The sequence below is a fragment of the Microcaecilia unicolor genome, unplaced genomic scaffold (genome assembly GCF_901765095.1).
Source record: "Microcaecilia unicolor unplaced genomic scaffold, aMicUni1.1, whole genome shotgun sequence".
In the NCBI taxonomy this organism is placed as follows: Eukaryota; Metazoa; Chordata; class Amphibia; order Gymnophiona; family Siphonopidae; genus Microcaecilia; species Microcaecilia unicolor.
Window position 1 is genome coordinate 40,865 of NW_021963347.1, and position 23,503 is coordinate 64,367.

The 23,503-nt window shown below is 43.8% G+C and overlaps 2 protein-coding genes across 4 annotated transcripts in view; one reads left to right on the forward strand and one right to left on the reverse strand.

Moving 5' to 3' along the window:
* The window catches only part of LOC115459230 (DNA mismatch repair protein Mlh1-like), a gene marked incomplete at its 3' end in the record, with an annotated part of 56,064 nt that extends 40,857 nt beyond the window's left edge, over positions 1-15,207 (reverse strand). The window contains exons 1-3 of the mRNA XM_030189085.1: positions 14,659-15,207; positions 3,507-3,597; positions 2,757-2,855 (exon numbers count right to left, since the gene is read on the reverse strand). Of these exons, the coding sequence (XP_030044945.1) occupies positions 2,757-2,855; positions 3,507-3,597; positions 14,659-14,777 (309 nt within the window). The remainder of the gene's footprint in view (positions 1-2,756; positions 2,856-3,506; positions 3,598-14,658) is intronic.
* LOC115459228 overlaps positions 14,408-23,503 on the forward strand; it is a 34,606-nt gene continuing 25,510 nt past the window's right edge. Inside the window, exons 1-2 of one of the 3 annotated variants that reach the window (XM_030189083.1) lie at positions 15,370-15,477; positions 15,756-15,801. The gene's annotated coding sequence lies outside the window, so the exon portion shown is untranslated. Of the gene's footprint in view, positions 14,582-15,369; positions 15,478-15,597; positions 15,802-23,503 lie in introns of those variants that run through there. The other 2 variants (XM_030189084.1, XM_030189082.1) reach the window with 2 other exon arrangements.

The window sequence follows — 23,503 nt, forward strand, 5'->3', positions numbered from 1 at the left end:
AGCCGCTTCTGTGCCGTCGCCCAAATTAAGGGCGTTCATGGCATTAATGTCTCCAACCTCAAGGGCGGCCCAAGAAGAAGCCGTCCGAGCCGCGTGGCCGGCCAAAATGGCGGAGGCGAGGAGCGGGGGATGGGCGTTTATGGCGGGAAAAACCGCCACGCCGGAGGAAGGACCGGACATTCATCGGTCACGAAACTGCCACCCAACAAGGGCGAATCAGGCTTTAAGACCCCCGCATCCCCTCTAGAAGCGCTCAAGCGACCCGGGGAGCGACCCTTTGCGCCCTCGCCCTCCGACGCCATGTGCCACGAGGAGAAGAATCGGGGAACCCCCGCCCGCTATAAAAAGGTAAAAATTACCTGCTGTCCGCTCCGAGTTGTAACGACCTGGTGTCCCAGTGAGTAGCTGCAATAGACGCTTAAATAACGTCGAAATAAACGCCTTTAAAGACGTTTAAAATTTTTTTTTTTTTTTTTTTTTTTTTCAACGGAGCCAGCGGGAGGGGGGAGAAAAGGAGGGACCTGGCACCACCAGGTTTGCACTTGCTCAAAAGAGCCCTCAACCCCAGGCACTCAACAAAACCTAAAAATTAGGCTTGGAGGCCTAGCCAGAGCTGCTGCTGCTGTGTGTGACCACCACCTGCTGAGATAGAGAACATACTGAGGAGTTTCCGGCAGCACATGACCACATATAGGGAGGCAAAAGTTTGCTCTCTATCTCCACCTGCTGGTAGATGGACACAACCCACCAGTCTATGGATTGATCAGCTTGATGATATGGAACACTGCTTTAAATGCTTGAATAAGAAGTTTTGCCCAGAACTAATGAAATCTACTTTATGAGGTGCATAAAATTATAGCGGGGATGGGACGACTTCCCTATGAAGAAAGACTAAGGAGGCTAAGGCTTTTCAGCTTGGAGAAGAGACGGCTGAGGGGAGACATGATAAAGGTATACAAAATAATAAGTGGAGTGGAACAGGTGGATGTGAAGCGTCTGTTCATGCTTTCAAAAAATACTAGGACTAGGGGGCATGCGATGAAACTACAGTGTAGTAAATTTAAAACAAATCGGAGAAAATTTTTCTTCACCCAACGCGTAATTAAACTCTGGAATTCGTTGTCAGAGAACGTGGTGAAGGCGGTTAGCTTGGCAGAGTTTAAAAAGGGGTTAGACGGTTTTCTAAAGGACAAGTCCATAAACCGCTACTAAATGGGAAAAATCCACAATTCCGGGAATAACATGTATAGAATGTTTGTACGTTTGGGAAGCTTGCCAGGTCCCCTTGGCCTGGATTGGCAGCTGTCGTGGACAGGATGCTGGGCTCGATGGACCCTTGGTCATTTCCCAGTGTGGCATTACTTATATACATCTCCACATCTAACCCCCCCTCCTCAAAAAAAAAACCTTCTCAAGCATCCTCATGTCACCCTGATATGTGTGGCCAGAACAACAAACATAAAAGTTACTGGAATATACATACAGCAGTTTCCGATTAATAGGAACCATTTGAGCAGTTCTAAGCCTTTATTACTTAATATTCCCACTATAAAGAGCATTCATTTGCATTTCACGGAGCTAAAATATAGAACTGTATACCTGTTTGAAATTCACCTAATTACTCCTTACATTTCTTTTCGTAAAGCACTTAAAACATATTTATTTTCATCCCAGTATCCCAAAGCATAGTAATGACTTAGGATACATTATTTATTTTGTATTTTATTATGATATTTCTACCCTGCATTTTCTCATGAAATCTAAGGTTCAATGCGGCTATTATGATAGTGACTTTATAATAACGGATTTTTTTTTTTTTAATGTAATCTCTTTCCGGTTGGGAATTTCTTTTACTACTTTGTAATCTGCTATGCACTATTAGGTTAAAAGCAGAATAGAAATCAGAGAATAGAATAGTATCATAAGTTTCCTTTTCCTTCAGAATGGAGGCTAAAAGAATTGTTATCTCCCCAGGAGAGAAATATAAATAAGGTTACCCTATTTTAACTTCAACTGAATTATTTTTTAATGTGTTTTTTTACTGTTGCTTTAAAGGTAGCAAGAAAATACCAAATATAATCCGCTCTGTGCCCACAAACGCACACATGTCCATAAAAACACAGGGGGCAATTCTATAAATTGTTGCCAAGAAGTAAGTATCACAATGGGGCTCGCTTAGCACCAAATGTATAACAGCTTTTGGGTGCACCTAAGCCATTATACAATACTAATGCCCAGCCACTTTGACAAGCTGAAAGTTAGGTGCACCAACTTAATGTCATGTCAACGGCTGGTTTAAGCTGATGTGCCTAAGTGTGCCATGCAATGCGTGCAACCAATAGTATTCTATAAGTTGCATGCGTCATTTGATGGCACAACCATGCTCTGCCCAGGTATATGCCCCAATTGCACGCACCAGTTACAGAATAGCGCCTAGATTTTACACACACATAACTTTCAATTATTGGCACCAATCACACACACGGGCTAGAATTCTGTAACATACGTATGCGATTAGAATCTAAATTTAGGCACAAGCTTTAAAAATTGCCTTTAGACGATGACTGAAAATATCATTTTAAGACAAGCAGGTTGTTTTCAACTGGATTCCAGATAGACATGGATATGAAAGCATTTGCCCCAGATCTCAGAGAACTCATGACTCAGGAATTCTAAATAATACAACCAGTGCTCTAATGGACCACTAGCCCCAATCTGTCATCATTATATTCCAAGAGTTTAACCTCCCCACTAACCTCGCCTCTAAATCCATACGTAGAAATTCTGGAAAGATCCTCAAAGGTCTGCAGTTTGCTTGTTGTAAACCTTTCACAAACTATGTCCATATCTTCTTTCTGAAAAAGTCAAAAAATAAAAAACACTTCATGTCTCATTTTCAGCACATTTACCCCTAATTTTATAATCTTGCACCCCCATTTCCGTGCTTAGTGTGCAAAACTGCATGCACCGATGATAGAATATTGGCAGTTACATGCATAACTTAATTAATGCCAATTAGCATGTAATTTAACAATAATTGGCACAGTATTCTGTAACCATTGCTCACAGATTCTATAGCACGTAACTGCAAGAGGGTGGGGATGTGGGAGAGGCATGGGTGGGTCAGGGCATGTCCAGCACTTACTCACTAAGGTTATAAAATATTGTCAGTTACGCTCCTAACTGACAACAGCTAGGTGTGAGCATTTACATCAGCCATTGAATTAGCATAGGTGCTCGCACCTAAAGTTAGGCGTCTAACTGTGGACTTATGCTAGTATTCTATAATGGCAATAATGCATGTAATTGTCGTTATAGAATTTTTACTTAGTGCACACATTTTAAACATCTAACTTTAGGCACCCTTTTGAGAATTAACCCCTTAGTTGTGGAAAAAAATACAGCCTTGTCCTGAAAAAAATTCTAGTTTAAATTAGTGACAAAACAATCCTGTATTGCTAATCCAACAATGTTTTAGACATGGTGGGCCAGCTCCCTGTACTCACTCGGATTCCTGTTCCATTGTCCTGGATCTGAATTAATTTCAAGCCTCCTTCCTTTATAGTCACCTGGATGCTAGTAGACTTTGCATCTAAACTGTAAGCAAGACCAACAAAAAAGAATAACAATTGATTACACTCTTCATCAGAATGCCACTAGCTATGATTTAGTATTTTTTAAACCCCTGCTCTTTCTTTTTAAAGTGATTTGGCAGCAAATAGTGAAAGTTGTGCACATCAGTAGGTTTGTATTGCTCAACTGTTAGGGAAATGCCAAAGCCCTGAGGAGCATGCATAGCTTTTGAAAGCCTGGTGTCTTGTTATTTAACGGTAAATCTGTTTGGTGACCTGTTTTTTCCTGCTGGATGATTCTGACACCACCAGTTCAATTTTTGCAGATAATGCTTATATTGGAACCAACAGGGAAGCCTGCACAAAAGCAACAAACTCCCACAAAGCCTCCATGTTGAAAATGAAAGAGCATTTCAATAGCCTCCCTCAAGTCAGCAAAGCCACATAAGGAAACTCCACAATTAATCAAAAAACACTTTTAACACCCAATCCAATAGTCCCAGCATCAAGTAAGGGTATGTTTTCTGTACTCACTTCATCTCCAAGTCCTCTTGCAAAAACCTCTGGGGGGAGTAGCATACAGAAAACATCTACTCCCTCCAAAGTCAAGCTTGACATCTCCTCCTCCTTCCCCAGTTACAGCAATGGCATCTCTGCACATCAACTGTGTGTGTGGGGGGGGGGAGGGGGGCATTTTCTCCTTGTTCTGTTAGCGCCTACAGAAGAACTCACTCTTTGGAAAATAGCATCACAGCCTCTGGGCAGGGCAGTACATTCTCCATCATGGCAACTACTCCCTGCGAGAATGAGGCCAAAATCCTAGTAACCTCACAATAAAAGGCATCCACTGGACCTGAAGAGGAAGACTGGAGATAAAGTTAATCTGGAAGCAGGAAAGAAAACCCAGATCTTCCCCTTAAATGCTTCACCATACCCAGGTAACCTACTTGGAACACACAAGACAACAACAACAAACAGCAAGGCTACCATCTTGGGTATGTGCCTTGATATATTTTTAAGTTGGTGAGAATAAAACATGCTTCTGTATTTCTCACATCCTAACAAACTGACTCAGGCAGTTGAAGCTGTTGTGAACTAAAACAAGTGAACTAGGCCTTAGAAGAAATATTAAGTAAACTGACAGAAACATTCCAGCCATCTCTAGAAGTAAACAATTAATATTGTTTAATATTGAAAACGACATTGACCCAGACTCTATCTCCCACCTTACCTTCCTCCCTCTATCACCTGTCTTTACCTACCTATCCATCCTATTACTACCCATCCATCCTATTATTATGTTATACTTAATTTCCTACTTTACATAACAAAATTCTGTGTTACCTATTACAATGTAAGCTACATTGAGCCTGCTTTTAGTGGGAAAGTGCGGGATACAAATATAATAAATAAATAAATATCTTGTGCCAGGAACAGGTACATGATAAGCTGTGCTTTGCACATCCATGTAGTGACTATGCACAACAGATGCAGACCATGACAAGGTCAGACCCAGTAATAAAGTGCCAGCAAAGCACTTTATCTACTTTGACCTCTCTATAGCCAATGTCAGGCCAGTTGAAGATCTCCAGACTACAGCAGAAGAACCAGGATGTGACATAGAGGGGAAGGTGGAGCAGAGAGGATCTCGCTGTGGGCTTTGGTGATAGCTACTATACAATACTGGAAGACTAAGTTTTGCCACTTTTACATGCAAAAAATTACAGGAAACATTTGTTACTTTTACTTGCACTGAAGTAATAATTTCACCAATTTTTACTACTTTTACCTAGTTATCAGCAGTTAAAAACAAAAACTAAAAGCAGAAGAGAGACCTAAATGATGATTCCTCAGTAAACTAAATGAAACAGCAAAACTTGGAACAGGACTTTGCTATTGCAAATCTTGTCACACAAACAGTGGATCATCTCATCTTAAATTTTGCAGTTCAGTGAATACAGCCTATGAGAACAGTGGAATTGCCTGTGTTTATTGAATTGGTTACTAGTCTTTAGCCAAACAGAACTGATGAGTTTGGTCACTTTGAAGCAGAGACGAAGATAAAGCTGAAGCTGGTTGCAATTCTTGGTGAACAGACATGTCTCTACCACAACAGACTGCTGGACATCCCATGGAAAATTTTACAGAAAAATTATATGTTATCTGATCATTTTCTTTCCTTTAACAGTATCAGATGAATCCAGAGACATGTGGGTTGTGACCATCTACCAGCAGGTGGAGATAGAGAGCACTGAACTCTGTCTTATAGGACGGTATGCTCCTTGGCTAGTCAGTATTTCTCATAACAAAGCAGAAGGAATAGAGTCATAATAGATCCTCTTCCTTACAGAAAAGCAGCATGAACGGTAGAAAACAGCAAAAACTTTTAACACTAAAATGAGCCATTACCCTAAACAGAGAAATGAACAAACCATGAGAACAGAGAACTGAAGAAGGGTGGAGTTCTGGATTCATCTGCTGTGGTTAAAGGGAAAAAAATGATCAGGTAATACATAACTTCTCTTTCCTTAGCACCTGCGCCAGATGAATCCAGAGACTTGCAGGAGGTAGCAACGCAGTTCTCATGTAGGGTGAGAATCTGAAACTTCCACAGATAGCACCAAACGGCTGAAAGAAGAGTCTGCTCAAGCCACAACATCATGATAATAATGCTTGGAAAAAGGATGCAAGGACCAGGCAGATGCTTTACATACACTTTCGAGAGAGAAAACTCAGGATTCCGCCCAAGAATTTACTAGGGCCCTAGCAGAATGTGATCAAAGAGAAGCCGGCAGCTGCTTGCCAGAAAGAAGGTACGCAGAGGCAATACCTTCCTTAATTTAGCAAGAAATAGTCACCTTAGATGCTGCATGACCCCAATTCAGGCCTGAAAAAAGAAAAAAAAATGATCGGACTACCTGAGAAAATTGGTAGCTTGCAAATACCAGAGGAGCACTCGACGAACATCAAGGCAATGAAGCAAGTGAATATCCGTCTTGCAATCCCCTTCCATTAACAGAGGGCAGAAAAACAGGCTGGCTAAGATGAAAAGCCAAAACCACCCTGTGAAGACAAGGAAGGAAGAAAAAATTATGTTTCTTACCTGATAATTTTCTTTCCTTTAGTCCCAACAGATCAATCCAGAGACGAGTGGATTATGTACCTCTACCAGCAGGTGAAAATAGAGAGAATGCCAGAGCTCTGCCTCACTTTCAGCATGTTCGTGTCATGCTCCTCACCTCCTCGGTGACGGAGCACTCCCGCGACGTAAAGCGCCGACCATCTCGGCGGGCTCAGCGCTCCGAGCGTTGCTTGGATCCTTGGACACGGAGCGCCGGCCATCTTGGTGGGACTGGCCTAACGGAAATCGTCCCTGCCTGCTCCTGCTGGACGCGGGATTCACGTCGGTAAACTGGCTTGCGGCGTGGCGTGCCTTGCCCTCCTGGAGCGCTGAGTTCTTCTCCCCGCCTTCTGCTCCACAGGATTGGAGCCTCGCAGCCAGGCCCCGCCTCGGGAGGCTCCCTTCGCCAGCTGATCCTTTTCCCCCTGATAGTTGGGGCTATTTTAGGAACAGCTTCTCCCCGCTTCATTGCTTCGGCTTCTACGTTGGTAGGTTGGCTTGTGCTCTTGTGTGGTTTTCTACTACTCTCATTGCTGACTATCCTGTTGCTGACTACTGCCTGGACCCGGATAACTCTCTGCTTGCTGCTTGTCTCTGACTACTGCCTGAACCCAGATTACTCTCTGCTTGCTGCCTGTCTCTGACTACTGCCTGAACCCAGATACTCTCTCCTTGCCGCCTGTCTCTGACTACTGCCTGAACCCGGATACTCTCTGCTTGCCGCCTGTCTGACTACTGCCTGAACCTGGATACTCTCTGCTTGCTGCCTGTCTCTAACTACTGCCTAAACCCAGATACTCTCTGCTTGCTGCCTGTCTCTGCCTACGGTCTTAACTCAGATTACCCTCTGCCTGCTGCTTGCGGCCCTCTGACCCCTGCCTGCATCTGGAAGTCCTGTTGGCCGCCCGCCCGCACCTGGGGGCTCAACCCTCGGGGAACGGCGGTCACCACAGGTGAAGCCTCGAGGTTGTTAGACTGCCCAGCAGAGCACAAGTTCAAGTGTTCGTCTCGGTGCTCCGCCTGGCACAAGGACTCACGACCGTGACAGTTCGATACCAAAGCAGTAAGGAAACCATGAGCCCATGAATCAAACTCCTGCCTATGTCACAAAAAGGGGAGAGAATAAACAGCCCTGTGGTCAAGCCACTGCGGTCATTCCTCTGTATCATCCGTCCATTGAAAACGACAACTGCAAGAATTCAAGGCATCATCCACGGTAAACCCCACATCCAAACATGAAAAGGACAACATACACACCACCCACCCAATGTCGCAAACAAATCCAAGGGGGAGCCTCTGGATTGATCTGTTGGGACTAAAGGAAAGAAAATTATCAGGTAAGAAACATAATTTTTCCTTCCATTATGTCCCACAGATCAATCCAGACATGAGCGGAATGTACCAAAGCAGTCCCCAAGTAGGGTGGGGCCACAGACGTCCTGCAGAATGGACTACCAAGACACAAGCTTCGACCTGCAGCGCCAGAGCCAAAATCTAGATGCAGAGGCAGGACGAGAACTGAGATCCCGAGAGAATCCGCCACCTTGAGACAGCGCAAGATACATCCTCCTGAGATGCAGGAAGTGGATCCATCCAGAGCCATAAGAAAGCAATACCAGACAACCAGCCAAGGAGCAGCTCCCCCCCCCCCCCCCCGTCCCTTGGAAAAGGAAGACTCCATAACCAGAAAAAAAGGTGCCAGAGTAAATGACCAAAGAACGAGAAAGACCCGTCGCCCAAGATGAAGTAAGGCTCAACACCAGAGACGGAACCAAGCTCGAATCCTACAGAGAGAAGAAAGTCCGGCATCCAGAGACAGATCAAGCTGCGTCAGAGATGGATCAAACTCAACTGTCAGAGGTGGCGTATGCCTCGATAGCCATCGAAAAGGCCAGGCATGGCCGCTAGAGCCGGAGTAAGGCTCGACCTCCAAAATGGAGCAGGACAAAACCACTCAGAGACAGTAAGACTTGACCGCCAACAAAGAGGCCAAGCAAGACCCGACAGCCCGCAACGGTGCCAGGCTCGACAGCCCGCGATGGAGCCAGGCCTGACTTCAGAGTCGGAGCAAGACTGGACAGCCAGGCTCGGCCGCCAGGGACACAGCCAGGCTCGGCCGCCAGAGAGGGAGCCAAGCCCAGTAGCCAGCAACGGAGCAAGGCGCCCCCACCAGAGTTGGAGAAAGACCCAATGCCCCAGGCATCCTAAGGCCCCATGCCCTGGGACAGAGCAAGGCCTGACGGAGCAAGTCCAACATCCAAAAATACAGAGTCGGCCACAACACTCAAGGGGGAAGAGTATACCCCTCTGAAATGTTCACACGGGAGGATAGCTCACTAGATGCTTGCCAGAGACCGGACTAGAAAACATACTGAAGGACAGTCCTAGAAGAAACAGGACACCAGCCATCGAAACAGCTAGAGGGCAGTGCTGTCCAAGACAGGGCGTCAACGACAGGGTGAAACTAGGGAGGCAGGCACCAACACCACAAAATAGCCACTTGGAAGGCCAAAAAACAGAAAGCTCCAAAAAATGCGACCAATTCCTCAAACTTTGGAACTTCCAACGACCACCAGTGAATTCTGCCCACATTAAAGGACACGCCATAGACCTACTAGCATTTAGATTCTCACAGGAGAACAACTTCAAAATACAGAACCTGAGGTGGAAACAAACTCCCTGGTCTGAACACTTCAAACTAAACCTAACCTTTTATTGGAAAGAACACAAAACCTTACCTCCACAAACACGGACAACAAACAAAACTCGAGGAAAGATCAATGCCATCAAATTCTGGAGCACCATATATAAAGGTCAATGGTCACCAACAACAAACACAGAAGAATTCCTAGATGAATGGCACAAAAGAAGCATCAACAACTATCTCTCCAGGACCTTGAACATAAACGGCCGCGCCACTCTATCAAAGGCTTTTTTCACATCAGAACTAATAAGGACCGTATATTCATCCCTGACCTGGACTGCTTTCAAAGAGGCCTGGATCTGCCTAATTTTTTAACTGTGACGATCTCAAAATCCAACTTGGGGGGAAGCAATAAAGGATGGGAGTTCTCTAGCCAACCGATTGGCTAGCACCATGGCCAACAACTTAGCCTCAAAACAAAGAAGTGAGATAGGCCTATATGAGGCGGGTAGGGTGGGGTCCCTACGGGGCTTAGGAAGAACTATATGAGCCAAAGTCAAAGAGTCGGAAAGCCTTTTAGATGTGATAAACTCATTAAACGTGGCCACAGCTCCTCAGAATTTAAGATGGCGTCCGAGCAGGATGTGGACGGCGGATGCTCGTAGAAAGCTTTTAGAAAGTTCCTTTTTTCCTTCTTAATAATGCCGAAAAGGAAGGGTAAGACGAAGGGACCACCTCTCCCGAAACAGATCCCCTCCTTACCGGGACAACTGCCAATGTCCTCATTTTTGGTGTCGACCCCAACTTCGGGCGTATCCGTTGACGAGACTGGAAAGAGTCCCGTCCAGGAGAGCGATCTTTCGCTCAGCCCGCTGGGACCTTTGACCCCGCCGCCTCCGCAATCAGATGGCGTTGCTGTACCGAGGCCTGAAGCAGGAAGCTCGAAGGGGTGGCGAACTCCGTCTGAAGGGCAGGCTGCGGGAGCCCAACGAACACCGGAGATGGCAACTGGGGAGGCAACGGAAGACTCGACTCAAGATACAAAATTACAAGAATCTTATCTTTGTGCTATGGCGATTCAACCGCTGGTAAAGCCCCAAGAGGTGTCCTTGGAATCTATATGGACAGCCTTAGAATCTTTGCACAAGGTTTGTAAAGCCTTTATTTCCATATCTTTAAACAATTCCTCTCAAATAAATAATTTAAAAAAAAAAAGGAAGGTATTTCGGTGAAACAGACTAAACTTGAGACTGAAACTGCTAAGATTTTAGAACAACAAGCACAAATCTCTGGAGATAGAATGATATTACATAGAAAGATAGAAAATCTAGAAAATTCTTCAAGAAATTTAAATTTACGTGTGTTAAATTTTCCAAGAGATCAACTCATTTCTCCAAGAGATATGTTTGTAAAACTTTTGAAGGAGGTGTACAAGTACTCGGATCAATCCCTTCCACCTTTGCAAAGAATATATTATCTGAAAACTGTGCCAAAATCACTACAGAATGTTCTAGGAAATCAAGATAAAACACCTGAAGTACTAGATTTAACAGACTTTTTGGAACAATCGAAAGAAAATATTGAGCTCAGAGCTACTTTAATTGTTTCATTTGTATTCTTACAAGACAAAGAAGCTCTGTTGAGGCTATATTTTAAAAATATTCATCCGGAATTTAAAGGTAGTAAAATCTCAATATTCCCAGATATTTCTCGTTGGTCTCAGCAGAGAAGAAAGAAATTTCTTGAGATGAAACAAGAATCTTTGGCTATCAAGGCAAACTTCCAGTTACGTTTTCCATGCAAGTGTTTGTTGACTTTAAACGATAAAAGATACGTTTTCTTTGACCCAGAACAATTACGTACTTTCCTTAATGCGCAAGGTGATAAAGGTTAAGTCCATATAAAGAAAAGGTTGTATAATTAAAAGGGTAACCTCCTGCTTATTTTCTTTTTTAAATAATGTTATGTTTAAATTCCAACTTCCATTGGTTTTCAAACCATCTTGAATTCTCACATTGTTTAGTGGACTATAAACTAATATACTTATGGAATAGTGTTATTATATTTGATTACTTTTTGTAAAAAGCTTGCAATATTGGTGTATCTTATCAAAGATGTTATCTTTGTATATAATGAAAATTAATAAACACAGTTAAATATATATAAACGTGGCCACAAGGTTGAACAGTATCCAGTGACAGGAGTTTATAAAATTCCACTCTATAACCATCTGGACCAGGTGCTTTAAACTGGGAGCTATGTTTTATGGCTCAAGCAACCTCATCCTCTCCCATAGGTCGATTAAGGGAAACGTTAAGGTTGGTAAGTCAAGACTAGAAAGATAAATATGCTGTGACAAAGCTACATCCCCGATGTATAGAGTGAAGCAGCAAATCCATGAACTACATATCCCAGAATGCATTTCCAGTCCTAGGAGTGAGAGCACAGGGGATAGGCAAGCTGGCCATATACCGTCTCTGAACACAAGAGGGAGGGTAAATGAAGAAGCCAGTTACCCTGGACCCGCAATCAGTATATCATGCTGCCCACCTGTAATAGGGAGGGGTGGGGGAGAAGCAGGAGGAGGATTGGATGGAACGGGAATTAATCAGCCTGAGCAGGGGAAGAAAGCAGAACGGAATGGGAGCTTGAGAGCTGAGGAAGGCAGCCCCTGAAGGTTTGGGAAACCAACAGGATTTTGGAATTTATTTTGGTTTAAAGCCTGTTTTTCTTTTGGGAGACCTGTTTGCTTTGGGGAAACCATGAATGGTGGGGGAATTACTAACCTGTTTTGAAACCTGATTATGTGGAGAACCTCTGAAGTTGGAAGGCTTGGTTATGAAGGAGGGCTGCCTGGTGGGAAGAGGGGTTCAGTTTAGGAGGAGAGAAGCAGTTGCAGGCTGAAAATCCTTGGGCAAGAGAGGTTCCTAAAGTACTGTTCAGTTCAGGAGGAGAGGAGCAGTGCAGGCTGAAATACCTTGGGTTTGAGGAAGTCCCAAAAGTATTGCACCTCCTGAAAGGAAAGGCTGCTTGGTGATTAACTGTTTGTCTTGAGGGGAAATCCTGCTTGTGGGACAAGTACTATTTGTTTGCTACTGACTGCGACCAAAAAAAAGCAGGGATTTCCAAAGGAGTATTGCATTCCCCTCAGGGAAGGGGGCAAAGTCTTGGTGTAATTGGCTGATGTACTAAGCCAAGGCAGAACAGCCCTGCCTGAGAAGCAAGTCTCTACTCTGGAGTGAAGTTTTGTTTATTAATCTGGAAAATAAAGGAATGTTTTGAAGTATTCCCTGGTGGCAGTTTTGTGAAGTCTGGCTATTCATGGGAGGCAGCTTCCTCCCCCATACTGGAGCAGCGGGCCCGTTTACAATGCGGATCCAAGCCCCTATCAGGATCCCCTCTATATAAGGCTCGATAGAAACCTGTAAAAGCAGGCATTCCATGCCGGGTGTATCCCGTCTCTGCAGTGTGATGCCTGAGGGACAATGGAGAATACATTATCTCATGCGTTGGACATGTCCGACTATACAGGGCTACTGGCACCAGGTGCTTTCGTATATAAAAAAATCTTTTCCCTTTGCCTCCTAATTTTGCCCCCTCCAGTTTTCTGTTAGGGTTGGAAATATATAGGGGCTCACTTTCAAAGGGACACCGATATTTTCTCTATAAAGCATGTAGTGGGCGTGAAGTGTATCCTGCAGACATCGTGTGTGAGGGATGCTCCTAATCAGTGGCATTGACATAATGCGGTCCAGCTGGGAGGCCCACTCTGCTCGTCTTACAGCAAAGAGGAGGAAATGGTTTTGGCTGGTTTGGGAACCTTTTGTACAGCATCTCTCTCCTTGAGCGCACAGCCTACTCCTTAATACTTTGCTTTTGTGATTTTTGCCATGGAGAGTCACCCTTTTTTTCTTCCTTTTCTCCAATTATGCTCAACCTATTTAGATCATCTTCAGGAGGGAAGGGTGGTGGATACTTGGGTTTTGGGAAGGGTTAAGGTTGATTCTGTTGAGGGGACTCCTTCCTTTTGTTTTTTGTTTGTGAGAAGGGGAGAGTCAGAAAAGACAGAGCTCTCTTGTTATTAGTATTATTGCATTGCTTTAATTGATTGAGGTTCTCTGGGGGATTAGGGTTGTTATCAACTGCGTTATATTGGGACAGTGGGCAGAGGAGGGGGATAAAATTGATAAAAACTTGATGATGGGTTGTATGGTACTGTACTATAATTTTCTTTGTGTGTTCTGACATTGTCCTTACTGACTGTTATTGGCTTTGTCATCAATAAAAATTGTTAAGATAAAAACTACTTCCCAAGGGATGTATTCCGCACACTAGTACAATCCATGGTCCTCACCCATGTTGACTACTGCAACGGAATCTATGCTGGATGCAAAGGACAATCACTAAGAAAACTGCAAAGAGCACAAAACGCTTCACAAGTGTACGACCACTACTCCAAAAACATTGTATCCCAGTCAAGCACGAATATCCTTCAAGATATGCTTACTCACCTACAGAATAATCTTCGGCCTTGCACCAGCATACATGACAAACCGAACAGAATTACCTATACATAACACACTTCCCCAAATATCAAGGAATAGTATACAAATCTTCGTACTCAACCAACTTCACATACATCTGTCCCAAAATATGGAACACAGTACCAAAAGCCTTCAAAGGCATTAACTTGGCATTCAGAAAGCATATGAAAGCCCACTTCATCAAACAATCCTTCCTAATGACCCCTCCTAAACAAAACCAAACAAAAGGACACACAATGGTACCAGATCTCGAACAAGAACTGAACGAGACAAGCGCAAATACATAACTATATAACATGCATAACCAATGTAACTTGTAAGCTACATTGAACCGATTCCCTATTGGAAAATGTTGGCTACAAACGCAGAAATAAAATAAATAAAAAATGGTCTCTATTGTCATCACTTATTACCAGTACTTCTTGATTGTCCATATTACTACTACTACTACATTATCACATATTTTTCTGTTATTATCATAATGGTTTACTGTTTATTTTTCTATTTTTATATGAATATTTTCAGTAAAGAAACTTTGCCTCAAATAAGAGTTGGGGACATGGCCCCAGAACGATTGCAGACCAGCTTTCTTGTATGCCAATATATAATCGCCAGTATTAGGGCACATTTTTTTGCTCACGCTCGTTCCGTTCAGTCTGCGCATGCGGCGTAAAACCAGGCCTGGATTCGCAAGACGGAGGTAAGTGGAAGATGATCTGGTGGGTGCTGGACACAAACACACGAGTCAGAGACAGAGAGAGGAAGAGGTGTGTTTACCAGTTTTCTATCATCTCCTTGATAGCATTAGCGGGTCGCTGGATAATTTCCCCGGCCGCAATCCGGTTCACCACCGCCTCGTCCAGCCGCCGGATCACCCCCGCTGCCAGAAGCGCCATTACCTACCACCAGTACCCACAAGGATACAAAAGAGGTGCGCTAGGCTGGGTGCCACACGCACGGCAGTAAAAACCCTGATCAAACCACTGGCTCTAAACCAAAGGAGGTTGGAACGGCATGACGTCAAGCAGTTGAAGCCGGTTTCCCCTAGCAGCCGCTAATAAATAATATCCTTTATCCTCCTGCTTTTAAGGCATTTTTATCTAACCGGAACAGCTTTAGACCTTTTACAGATTGACCAAGCATAGACAGTCCGTTATTTCTAAAAGACGTTTTCTAATACTATATGCTATTGTTGTCAATAGCGTTTGCTAATGTTTTGGACAATCCAATATGGCGGCAAGCCCCGCCCACTGGCTCAGCTCTTATGAAGGGCGATAGGTTGGTCTTGGTCGACACACAGCTCTTAGCTACGTCACGGGGTTTCTCCTCTCGAACAGTAGAGGAGTGTGGTAGCCGTGTTAGTCCACTCTTAAGGTTTTCAATAGAAATCAAACAAAATAAAACATGGAAAAGAAAGTAAGATGATACCTTTTTTATTGGACATAAATGTATTAAGTTATGTCCAATAAAAAAGGTATCATCTTATTTTCTTTTCCATATTTTATTTTGTTTGATTTCTATTGATATCCTCTCGAACAGAAAGCGCGGTGATTATTGGCTTGAGTAAATGGCGGGAACCGGGAAGTGAGACACTAGGTTGGTTGGTTGGTTGGTTTTTTTTTGCTTGTCGCCAGGGTTGCCACAGGGTTTTCGCCTTTGTCCGCTTTTTTTTTTTTTTTTTTTAAGAGTGCGGGTGGGTTGCGAATAATTGGGCGGTTTTCCGTGCGGCCTGTTTTGGACTGTTTTAGGGGCGAGACGAGAGGCGGGCTATTTAAATGCCTGCAGCAATTTTCCGCATGCCCCTTCCTTTTCGTTTTTTGTGTTGGCCGGTGCGGACCGCGTGCGAGCCTTGACTCCTTGTTCTCTTTCTCTAGTCTGCTTCAGTGTCATGGAATGGTTAATTAAGGTTCCTGGAAGAAGGTACGTATGTTTGTGTTGGTTTTTTTTTTTTTTTTACCTTAACTCTAAATATATTACACTGGCAACACTTGGAAATTTTTGCTATGGTAATACGTTTCTTACTCGCTACTCAAAAAAAACCAAACACCTAATCAGTGGCTAACTTGTGGTGCTCTGTATAGAACTAGGATTTGAGGTATGAGACTCGTAAGTATACCGCAATTTGTCACTTTTCTTTGGTTTAGAGGGAGGGTTGGATATGTACGCATGAGTTAATATAAATGCAAAATAACAAGTGCTTGGGGGCGACATTTTCTAGGGAAGAGCCACATGTAGAAAACGAGTAGCTGCTTATGGTGGAGGCTAGTGTTGCCGTGCCTGTTGCACGGTCGGGTCTTCCCGCCCAATTGGGCCGTTTTTCAAAGCTGTTTGTGGGAATTTTTCGAGTTTTTTTCCTGGCTTTGTGTGTTTTATTTTGGGCAGTATTCGCTATTCAACGAGCCTGTTTCAGCTGTGCCTTTCAAAACCCATGCTGGGGCTCCAGCTTCTCTCGTTGTATTCCACGCCTTCATTCTGGTTTTCCAAGAAGGTCTTATGGAAGGAGACGGCATGTCAAAAAGTTGAAGCCTATTTAAGAGACTGAATATTTTATATCTCTCTATATAAAACGCACCTCCAACGTTCTAATGAAGCCTCTCTTAGCCAACATTCTAAAAGTGAAGGGGGTGAGATTGCTTTGTGTCTGCCCCGCCCACGCGTCAAACGTGATGACGTCGAGGGCGGAGCAATGACACTCAACCAATCGCATCGCTCGGCAGCGAAGCGTCAGGGAAGGAGGCAGCGCTCTCGACGTGTAGCCTTCCCTTTGCTGTGTTCCGCTTTCTTCTGACGTCAAGGATGACGTCAAAAGAAGGCGGAACACAGCGAAGGCAAACCTAGACTTCGGGAGCACCGCCTCCTTCCCTGACGCTTCGCTGCCGGAACCGCCACGGAGGTAAATTTAACAAGAAGAAGAAAAAAAAACGCATGTTGGGGGGACAGAAGAGGGTGGCCAGTAAAGTACAACAATGGGAGTGGGAGGGCAGGGAAGAAACGACAGCATGGATGCGAAAGGGGGGGGGGGGAGAAGAGGGCGGGCCAGGCTTGGACATGGGAGAGAGAGGAGCATGGATGTGAGGGGGGGTCATGGAAGGGAGAGAGGGGACTTGCTGGAAAAGGATGAATGGAGGTGGCAGGGGACAGAGGAGCATGGATGGCCATGGATTGGAAGGGCAGGACTCAGGGAGAGGGGAATTGCTGGATAGGGATGAATGGAGGGGGCAGGTGAGAGGAGCATGGATTGGAAGGGCAGGACTCAGGGAGAGGGGAATTGCTGGATAGGGATGAATGGAGGGCACAGATGGGCATGGATGCATATGGATTGCAGGGCAGGCCTCAGGCAGAGAGGGGAATTGCTGGATAGGGATGAATGGAGGGGCCAGGTGACAGAGGAGCATGGATTGGAAGGACAGGACTCAGGGAGAGGGGAATTGCTGGATAGGGATGAATGGAGGGGACAGATGGGCATGGATGGATATGGATTGCAGGGCAGGCCTCAGGGAGAGATGGGAATTGCTGGATAGGGATGAATGGAGGGGCCAGGTGACAGAGGAGCATGGATTGGAAGGACAGGACTCAGGGAGAGGGGAATTGCTGGATAGGGATGAATGGAGGGGACAGATGGGCATGGATGGATATGGATTGCAGGGCAGGCCTCAGGGAGAGATGGGAATTGCTGGATAGGGATGAATGGAGGCGGCAGGTGACAGAGGAACATGGATTGGGAGGGCAGGGCTCACACTCTCTCTCTCATATACAATGTCTTTCTGACTCTCACTCTCACACACTCTATCTCACACTGTATCACATTCACTCTCTATGTGCCACACAGTCACTCACACACTCGCTTGGTCTCATACACTCACTCTCACAGAGAATCTGTGTCTCACACACACTCTCTCTCTCGCCCACACACACACACTCTCTCTCACACTGTGTCTCACATACACACTTGCACACACTCTCATTCTCACACACACACTCTGTCACAAACACACTCACACCCAGACTCACTCTCTCTCTCACACACTCACACTTTCACTCTGACTCTCAAACAGTCACTCTCACATACACTCTCCCAAACATACACACTCCGAGGAAAACCTTGCTAGCGCCCGTTTCATTTGTGTCAGAAACGGGCCTTTTTTACTAGTATAAATATAAAACATGTACTCATCATACAGTTTTCAAATGCTTAACTGTAAAATATAATGTAGGTGTTCAGTTATCCACTAAATACCAATTAATAGGGTGTGGAAAAAAATCACTCTAATACCACTATAGTACATGCTAGTAGTATAGTGGTATTATATATTGTTTGGGTGTTCAGTTATCAACAGTGGTCTCACCTGCTATAGCTCTATGGTGCTATTAAAGCTGTTGACCCCCTCAATTCAATCATTGCACCATTAGTGGTTCTTAGAATGTTATATACTTAAATGCCACTTATCTGAACAAGGGGCTGGATAACACTTCTGCTATAATGTAGAGCTACCAAGGAGACCACCATGAATCTCTTCTCTCTATATAAAAGGCAACCCTAACGTTCTGAAGCCTCCACGGAAGTTGAGGCGCCCGAGATATCCGGTGTGCCCTGGAGTGTCTGCACCGCCCTCGCGTCAAAACATCATGACGTCGAGGGCGGAGCTATAACACTCGAGGCCCGAAACGCCACAGGCACGGCCACGGAGGCGCAGCAAACAAAAAAAAAACAAAACCCTACCCTCACACAGCGACGCGAACACCGAACAAGGCAAGTAGCTCGGAGGGAGGGGGCCCCTTGCTAGCGCCCATTTCATTGCGCTCAGAAACGGGCATTTATTTCTAGTGCTTCAATAGCACTGATCTACAAAAAAAACCCTTTTTTTTTTCTGTAACAAGAACAAAACATTTTCTGGAAGAGAATTCTTCCCTGAATCCAGATCTCATTTCAGAATTTCTGTATCAGCCTCGGTTTTCATGTGATGATGGTTTTTGTAAATGCTTGTGTCGGCGTATGTAGCTATTATATGTATCTGGCAAAATGACACGCTTCTGCTACAAGAGTTCCAAAAAACTGTCAGTTCACAAAGAAATCAAAGATATAAGCAACATAAGAGTAAAGAGAAGTGAAGAAACATACCTAAAGATTTCCTTCCTGATTTCCTGTGGTACTTTGCCTCGGGAACGTCTCTCTGTAAGGTCCAGCAGTAGTCGGACAACATTGCGGCATTCCATTTGCCTTGATGACGCTTTTCCATTTGAGAAATGTCCTGGTGGAACCGTTCTAACGGATTCGATATCATTACAAAAGACCATGTCACCTTCCTTGGAGAAATATTCAGAAAAAATAGCATGTCAGTCACGAAAAACACTCACTTTTGTATCGCAAGAAAGAAGATTCCATCCTTTTAATCACAATCCTAAAAGCTCAGCCTGTTGCTTCGACAAATTTAAATCACGAACAAGATCGTTGAGATTCCCTTGTGTCAAAAAGTGGGGCACATTTGATTCACAGAGGTCCTGAAATGATGGGTCCCCTTCTCTGTCTTCAGCATGTTCGTCACTGTATTCATCTTCACTCACTATCAAATTCTCAGGAGGCACTAGTATGGCAATTCTTCACTGTGACATACAGGTCTTATAGCAGATGGTAAGTTACGATATTGCACAGTTTTCCTTGTTTTTTAGGTAATTCCTGCTATTTTTGTCAGACAGAAATAAGTCTGTTGTGTGATCAGTTGGTTCCCTCCAAATCATGAGAACAGCAAAGGGCATGCGATGTCTTCCTTTTAACCAGCCTGTCAGGAGTGTAACACATATCGAACAGCAAATGTGGGAAGCCCATTTGCGGTCCTGTTCACCAACCTTACACCCGAAATATAGTTCGTAGCACTTTTTTACAAGAGGATTAAGTTTTCGCGATTTGAGTACACTCTCCACAGAATAAAAAGAAGTTGGGCTATTTGCACAGGTACGAGGCATTTCTTCTGAAATGACACAAAACACAAACTTTCACAAACGTAGAACTACAAGCAGTCACTTCCAACAGCAATTGTTGACTGAACTCTCAATGCTGAGATACAGGTGGCAACTGATGCAACAGAACGTGTTTGAACATGTTCGAGCATGACTCATGGGCAGTGTTGCCAAACCTCCCTTATTTCCTGGTGGTGGCTTTCTAAACTAAGGGTTTCGTATTGTAATTCCTAGTATATTTCAATTGTTTTTCCAACAATTACAACTGCTGAATTAAATTAATCCACAGCATCAGGGCTGCCGAGAAACTTGGCCGGGCCTGGGACAAGGCCGCCTCGCCCCCGCCGCTGCTGCTCCCCCAAGGGCGGGATACAGGAAGGGAGGGGTTCCGCCTCACAGGGAGGTGAGAGGGAGAGTTGCACCGCATGGTGATTTAAATACAGGTGGCCTGCCTCGTGGCAGACGGTCAGAGGGCGGGTGGGACTGGCACCGGGCCCCCCCCCCCTCTCGGCGGCCCTGCACAGCAGGGTACCAAAATGCAGCGTTTTAAAGGATTTTTATAAAAAGGGTAGCGTGTCACAAGAAAACTGAGCCCAACAGGCAAAAACTGATTTCATTTTCGAATTCAGCACCCATGACTTAGCTAAGAACACCATTCACATTCTTTGTAACAAAAATGCCGTTTACCAGTGTAATCAAAGAATCTTCTGTGAGAATATCACACCAAATCTGTGCTCAAAAAAAATCTTCAAGCTGCAGCAGCTACATGGTGTCAAACTTCATTACTTGACTCCAGAAATTGACTATCCTGCCAAAGTTGAAAAAAAAAAATTCCCAATCAAAAAGTAACAAATGGATATCTAAAAACTTGAGCAGCAGTCCTTCCAATAATTCAGGGCTTGCTATGAAATGTCACTGATAAATACCAATATCTCTGTCTATCACTCTGCTACAATAGTCGCCACGTCGTTTCAAATAGTCACAGTTCAAATCCCGTTCATGAGAAGAATCAAACATAAATTCCAATCTTCAAATAGTTTCTACCAAAAATTGCTGGTCTTAAAGATCTGTGCTATTTATTTTATTTATTACATTTGTATCCCACATTTTCCCACCTATTTGCAGGCGCAATGTGGCTTACATAGTTTTATTACATTGTCGTTCCAGGATATCAGATACAGTTAGTGATGTGCAGAGATTACATAAAGGAAGAAAGAAGGGAGTAATTAGGGTAGGTGTAGAAGGTGGGCTTTCATAACTGAGTTGGTTGGTGAGGTGGACTAGTGAGGTTATATGTTCTAATTGTAGGCCTTATTGAAGAAGTATGTCTTCAAAGATTTGCGAAAGATAGTTTCGTTGATTGTTGCTAGTTTCTACCGATCTCTACACGGTCCAGTGTTTCGCCGAAAGCGTCTTCAGGAGATCAGACTTATGCTGCTTTCTGAATCTAATAAGGTAGATCTAAAAGAGAAATTACGATTACTGATTTTCCTAAATATAGACTAAATGTCACATTTTTTTTCCTTGCCCACCACTGGTTCTCATTATGAACTTGAAGTTCCATTTAAATTATCTTTGGAGCAGACTAGTTAGAAACTCCCGCTTAGAGATTTCCCCGACTGAAAAGATGCCCACAAATGTGCTGTAAACATCAAATCTAACCCCACTTACTATATCTTCAGGACCAGTAGCTGTGTTCAAATATACTACTCTGTCTCAAGACCTAATGGGGTCACCGTTTGCCAATTCTAGATTATTCTTTGTTCCTTTAGTAAAAGCTTTTTGGATATGTCTCCCTCAGTGTTGCATATTTGCAGTAACACTACAAATTTTAAACTCATCAGTTGAAGGATTAGCATTCATCCAATGTTGGACTAAAGAAGCCTGAATGTGTTTGTTATGAATATGACACAGATGCATAGGAGCCAGCTCTGTGGCTGCCTAAGCACCCCCAATATTAAACAAATTCCTTTATTGTGTCCAGGGGGAAGTAATTTCTGTTGGGTTCAGCACCCCCAATATTTTTGAAAAGTTGACTCCTATGCACAGATGTTCAGCTATTCTTAATTTGAATTTCTTCTGGTTTGCCAATAGAAATCAAACAAAATAAAACATGGAAAAGAAAATATACCTTTTTTTTATTGGACATAACTTAATACATTTCTTGATTAGCTTTCGAAGGTTGCCCTTCGTCAGATCGGAAATAAGCAAATGTGCTAGCTGACAGTATATATAAGTGAAAACATTCAAGCATTACTATGACAGTCTGACAGGATGGGGGTGGGTAGGAGGTATGCATGGGGACATCAAAGCATATCATTGATATTCTAACAGGATGGGTGTGGATAGGTGAGGGGTGGGGTGATCAACAGAGACATACAGCTTTATGGTTTATAATGGGCTAGGAACCCCAGATCCTTGTTAAGTCCTTTCTGTTGGGTGTTAAAATATTCAATCATTCTGACTTCAAAGGTCTTACGTTCTTGTATGGTTTTAAAGTTACATTTCAGGATTCTCACTGTGAAGTCACTGGTACAGTGTCCTGGTCCTGTAAAATGTTGACCAACAGGTGTGGGAACCCTACTGGCACCAGCATTGTTCATGTGATGTCTATGTAAATTGAATCTTGTCTTAAGCATCTGGCCTGTTTCTCCAATATAGCATCCTTAGTTACATTTTTTACACTGAATGATATATACCACATTGGAAGATGAGCAAGTGAAAGATCCCTTTATGTTGAATATCTTTCCTTTGTGGATGACTTTGGGGTCCTGTGAAATATTTTGGCATAGTTTGCAACTGGATAAATTACAGGGAAGTGTGCCCTTCTGATCCTTTTCAGTCTGTGATGGAAGTTTACTTCTGATTAGCTTGTGTTTTAAGTTGGGTGGCTGTCGGAAGGCCAGTACTGGTGGGGATGGGAATATCTCTTTCAGTAATTCATCCTCCTGGAGTATAGGTTGTAGATCTCTTATGATTTTCCTCAGCTTTTCCAGCCCTGGATTGTATGTCACTACAAGGGGGATTCTGTCTGTGGCTTTTTTCCTCCTTGTACTGTAGCAGATTCTCCCTGGGTGTTTTGAGGGAGGAGGCAATATTCTTGGAGATTATTTTGGGGTTGTAGCCTTTCTGTTTGAAGGCTGCAGTCAGGCTTTTAAGGTGTCTGTCTCTGTCCCCTGGGTCAGAGCAGATACGGTGGTATCTTGTGGCTTGGCTGTAAATGATGGATCTTTTTGTATGTGAAGGATGGAAGCTGGAGTTGTGGAGGTAGCTGCATCTGTCTGTGGGTTTCTTGTATATAGATGTTTGTATACAGCCATCACTGATTGAGACCGTGGTGTACAAAAAATTGACTTTTTCTGGGGAGTAGTCAATTTTGAATCTGATTGTAGGATGGTATGTATTGAAGGCAGAATAAAATTGTTTCAGAGTTTCTTCACCCTTCGTCCAAATCATAAAAATGTCATCGATGTACCGGTAGTATTTTAGAGGTTTGGTCTGGTGTGTATTCAGAAATGTCTCTTCCAGCTCAGCCATAAAAAGGTTGGCATATTGGGGTGCTGTCCTGGTGCCCATCGCAGTGCCCATTACTTGTAGATAGATATCATTGTTAAAGCGGAAGTAGTTGTGAGTTAAAATGAATTTGATTAATTTTGTAATAGTTTCT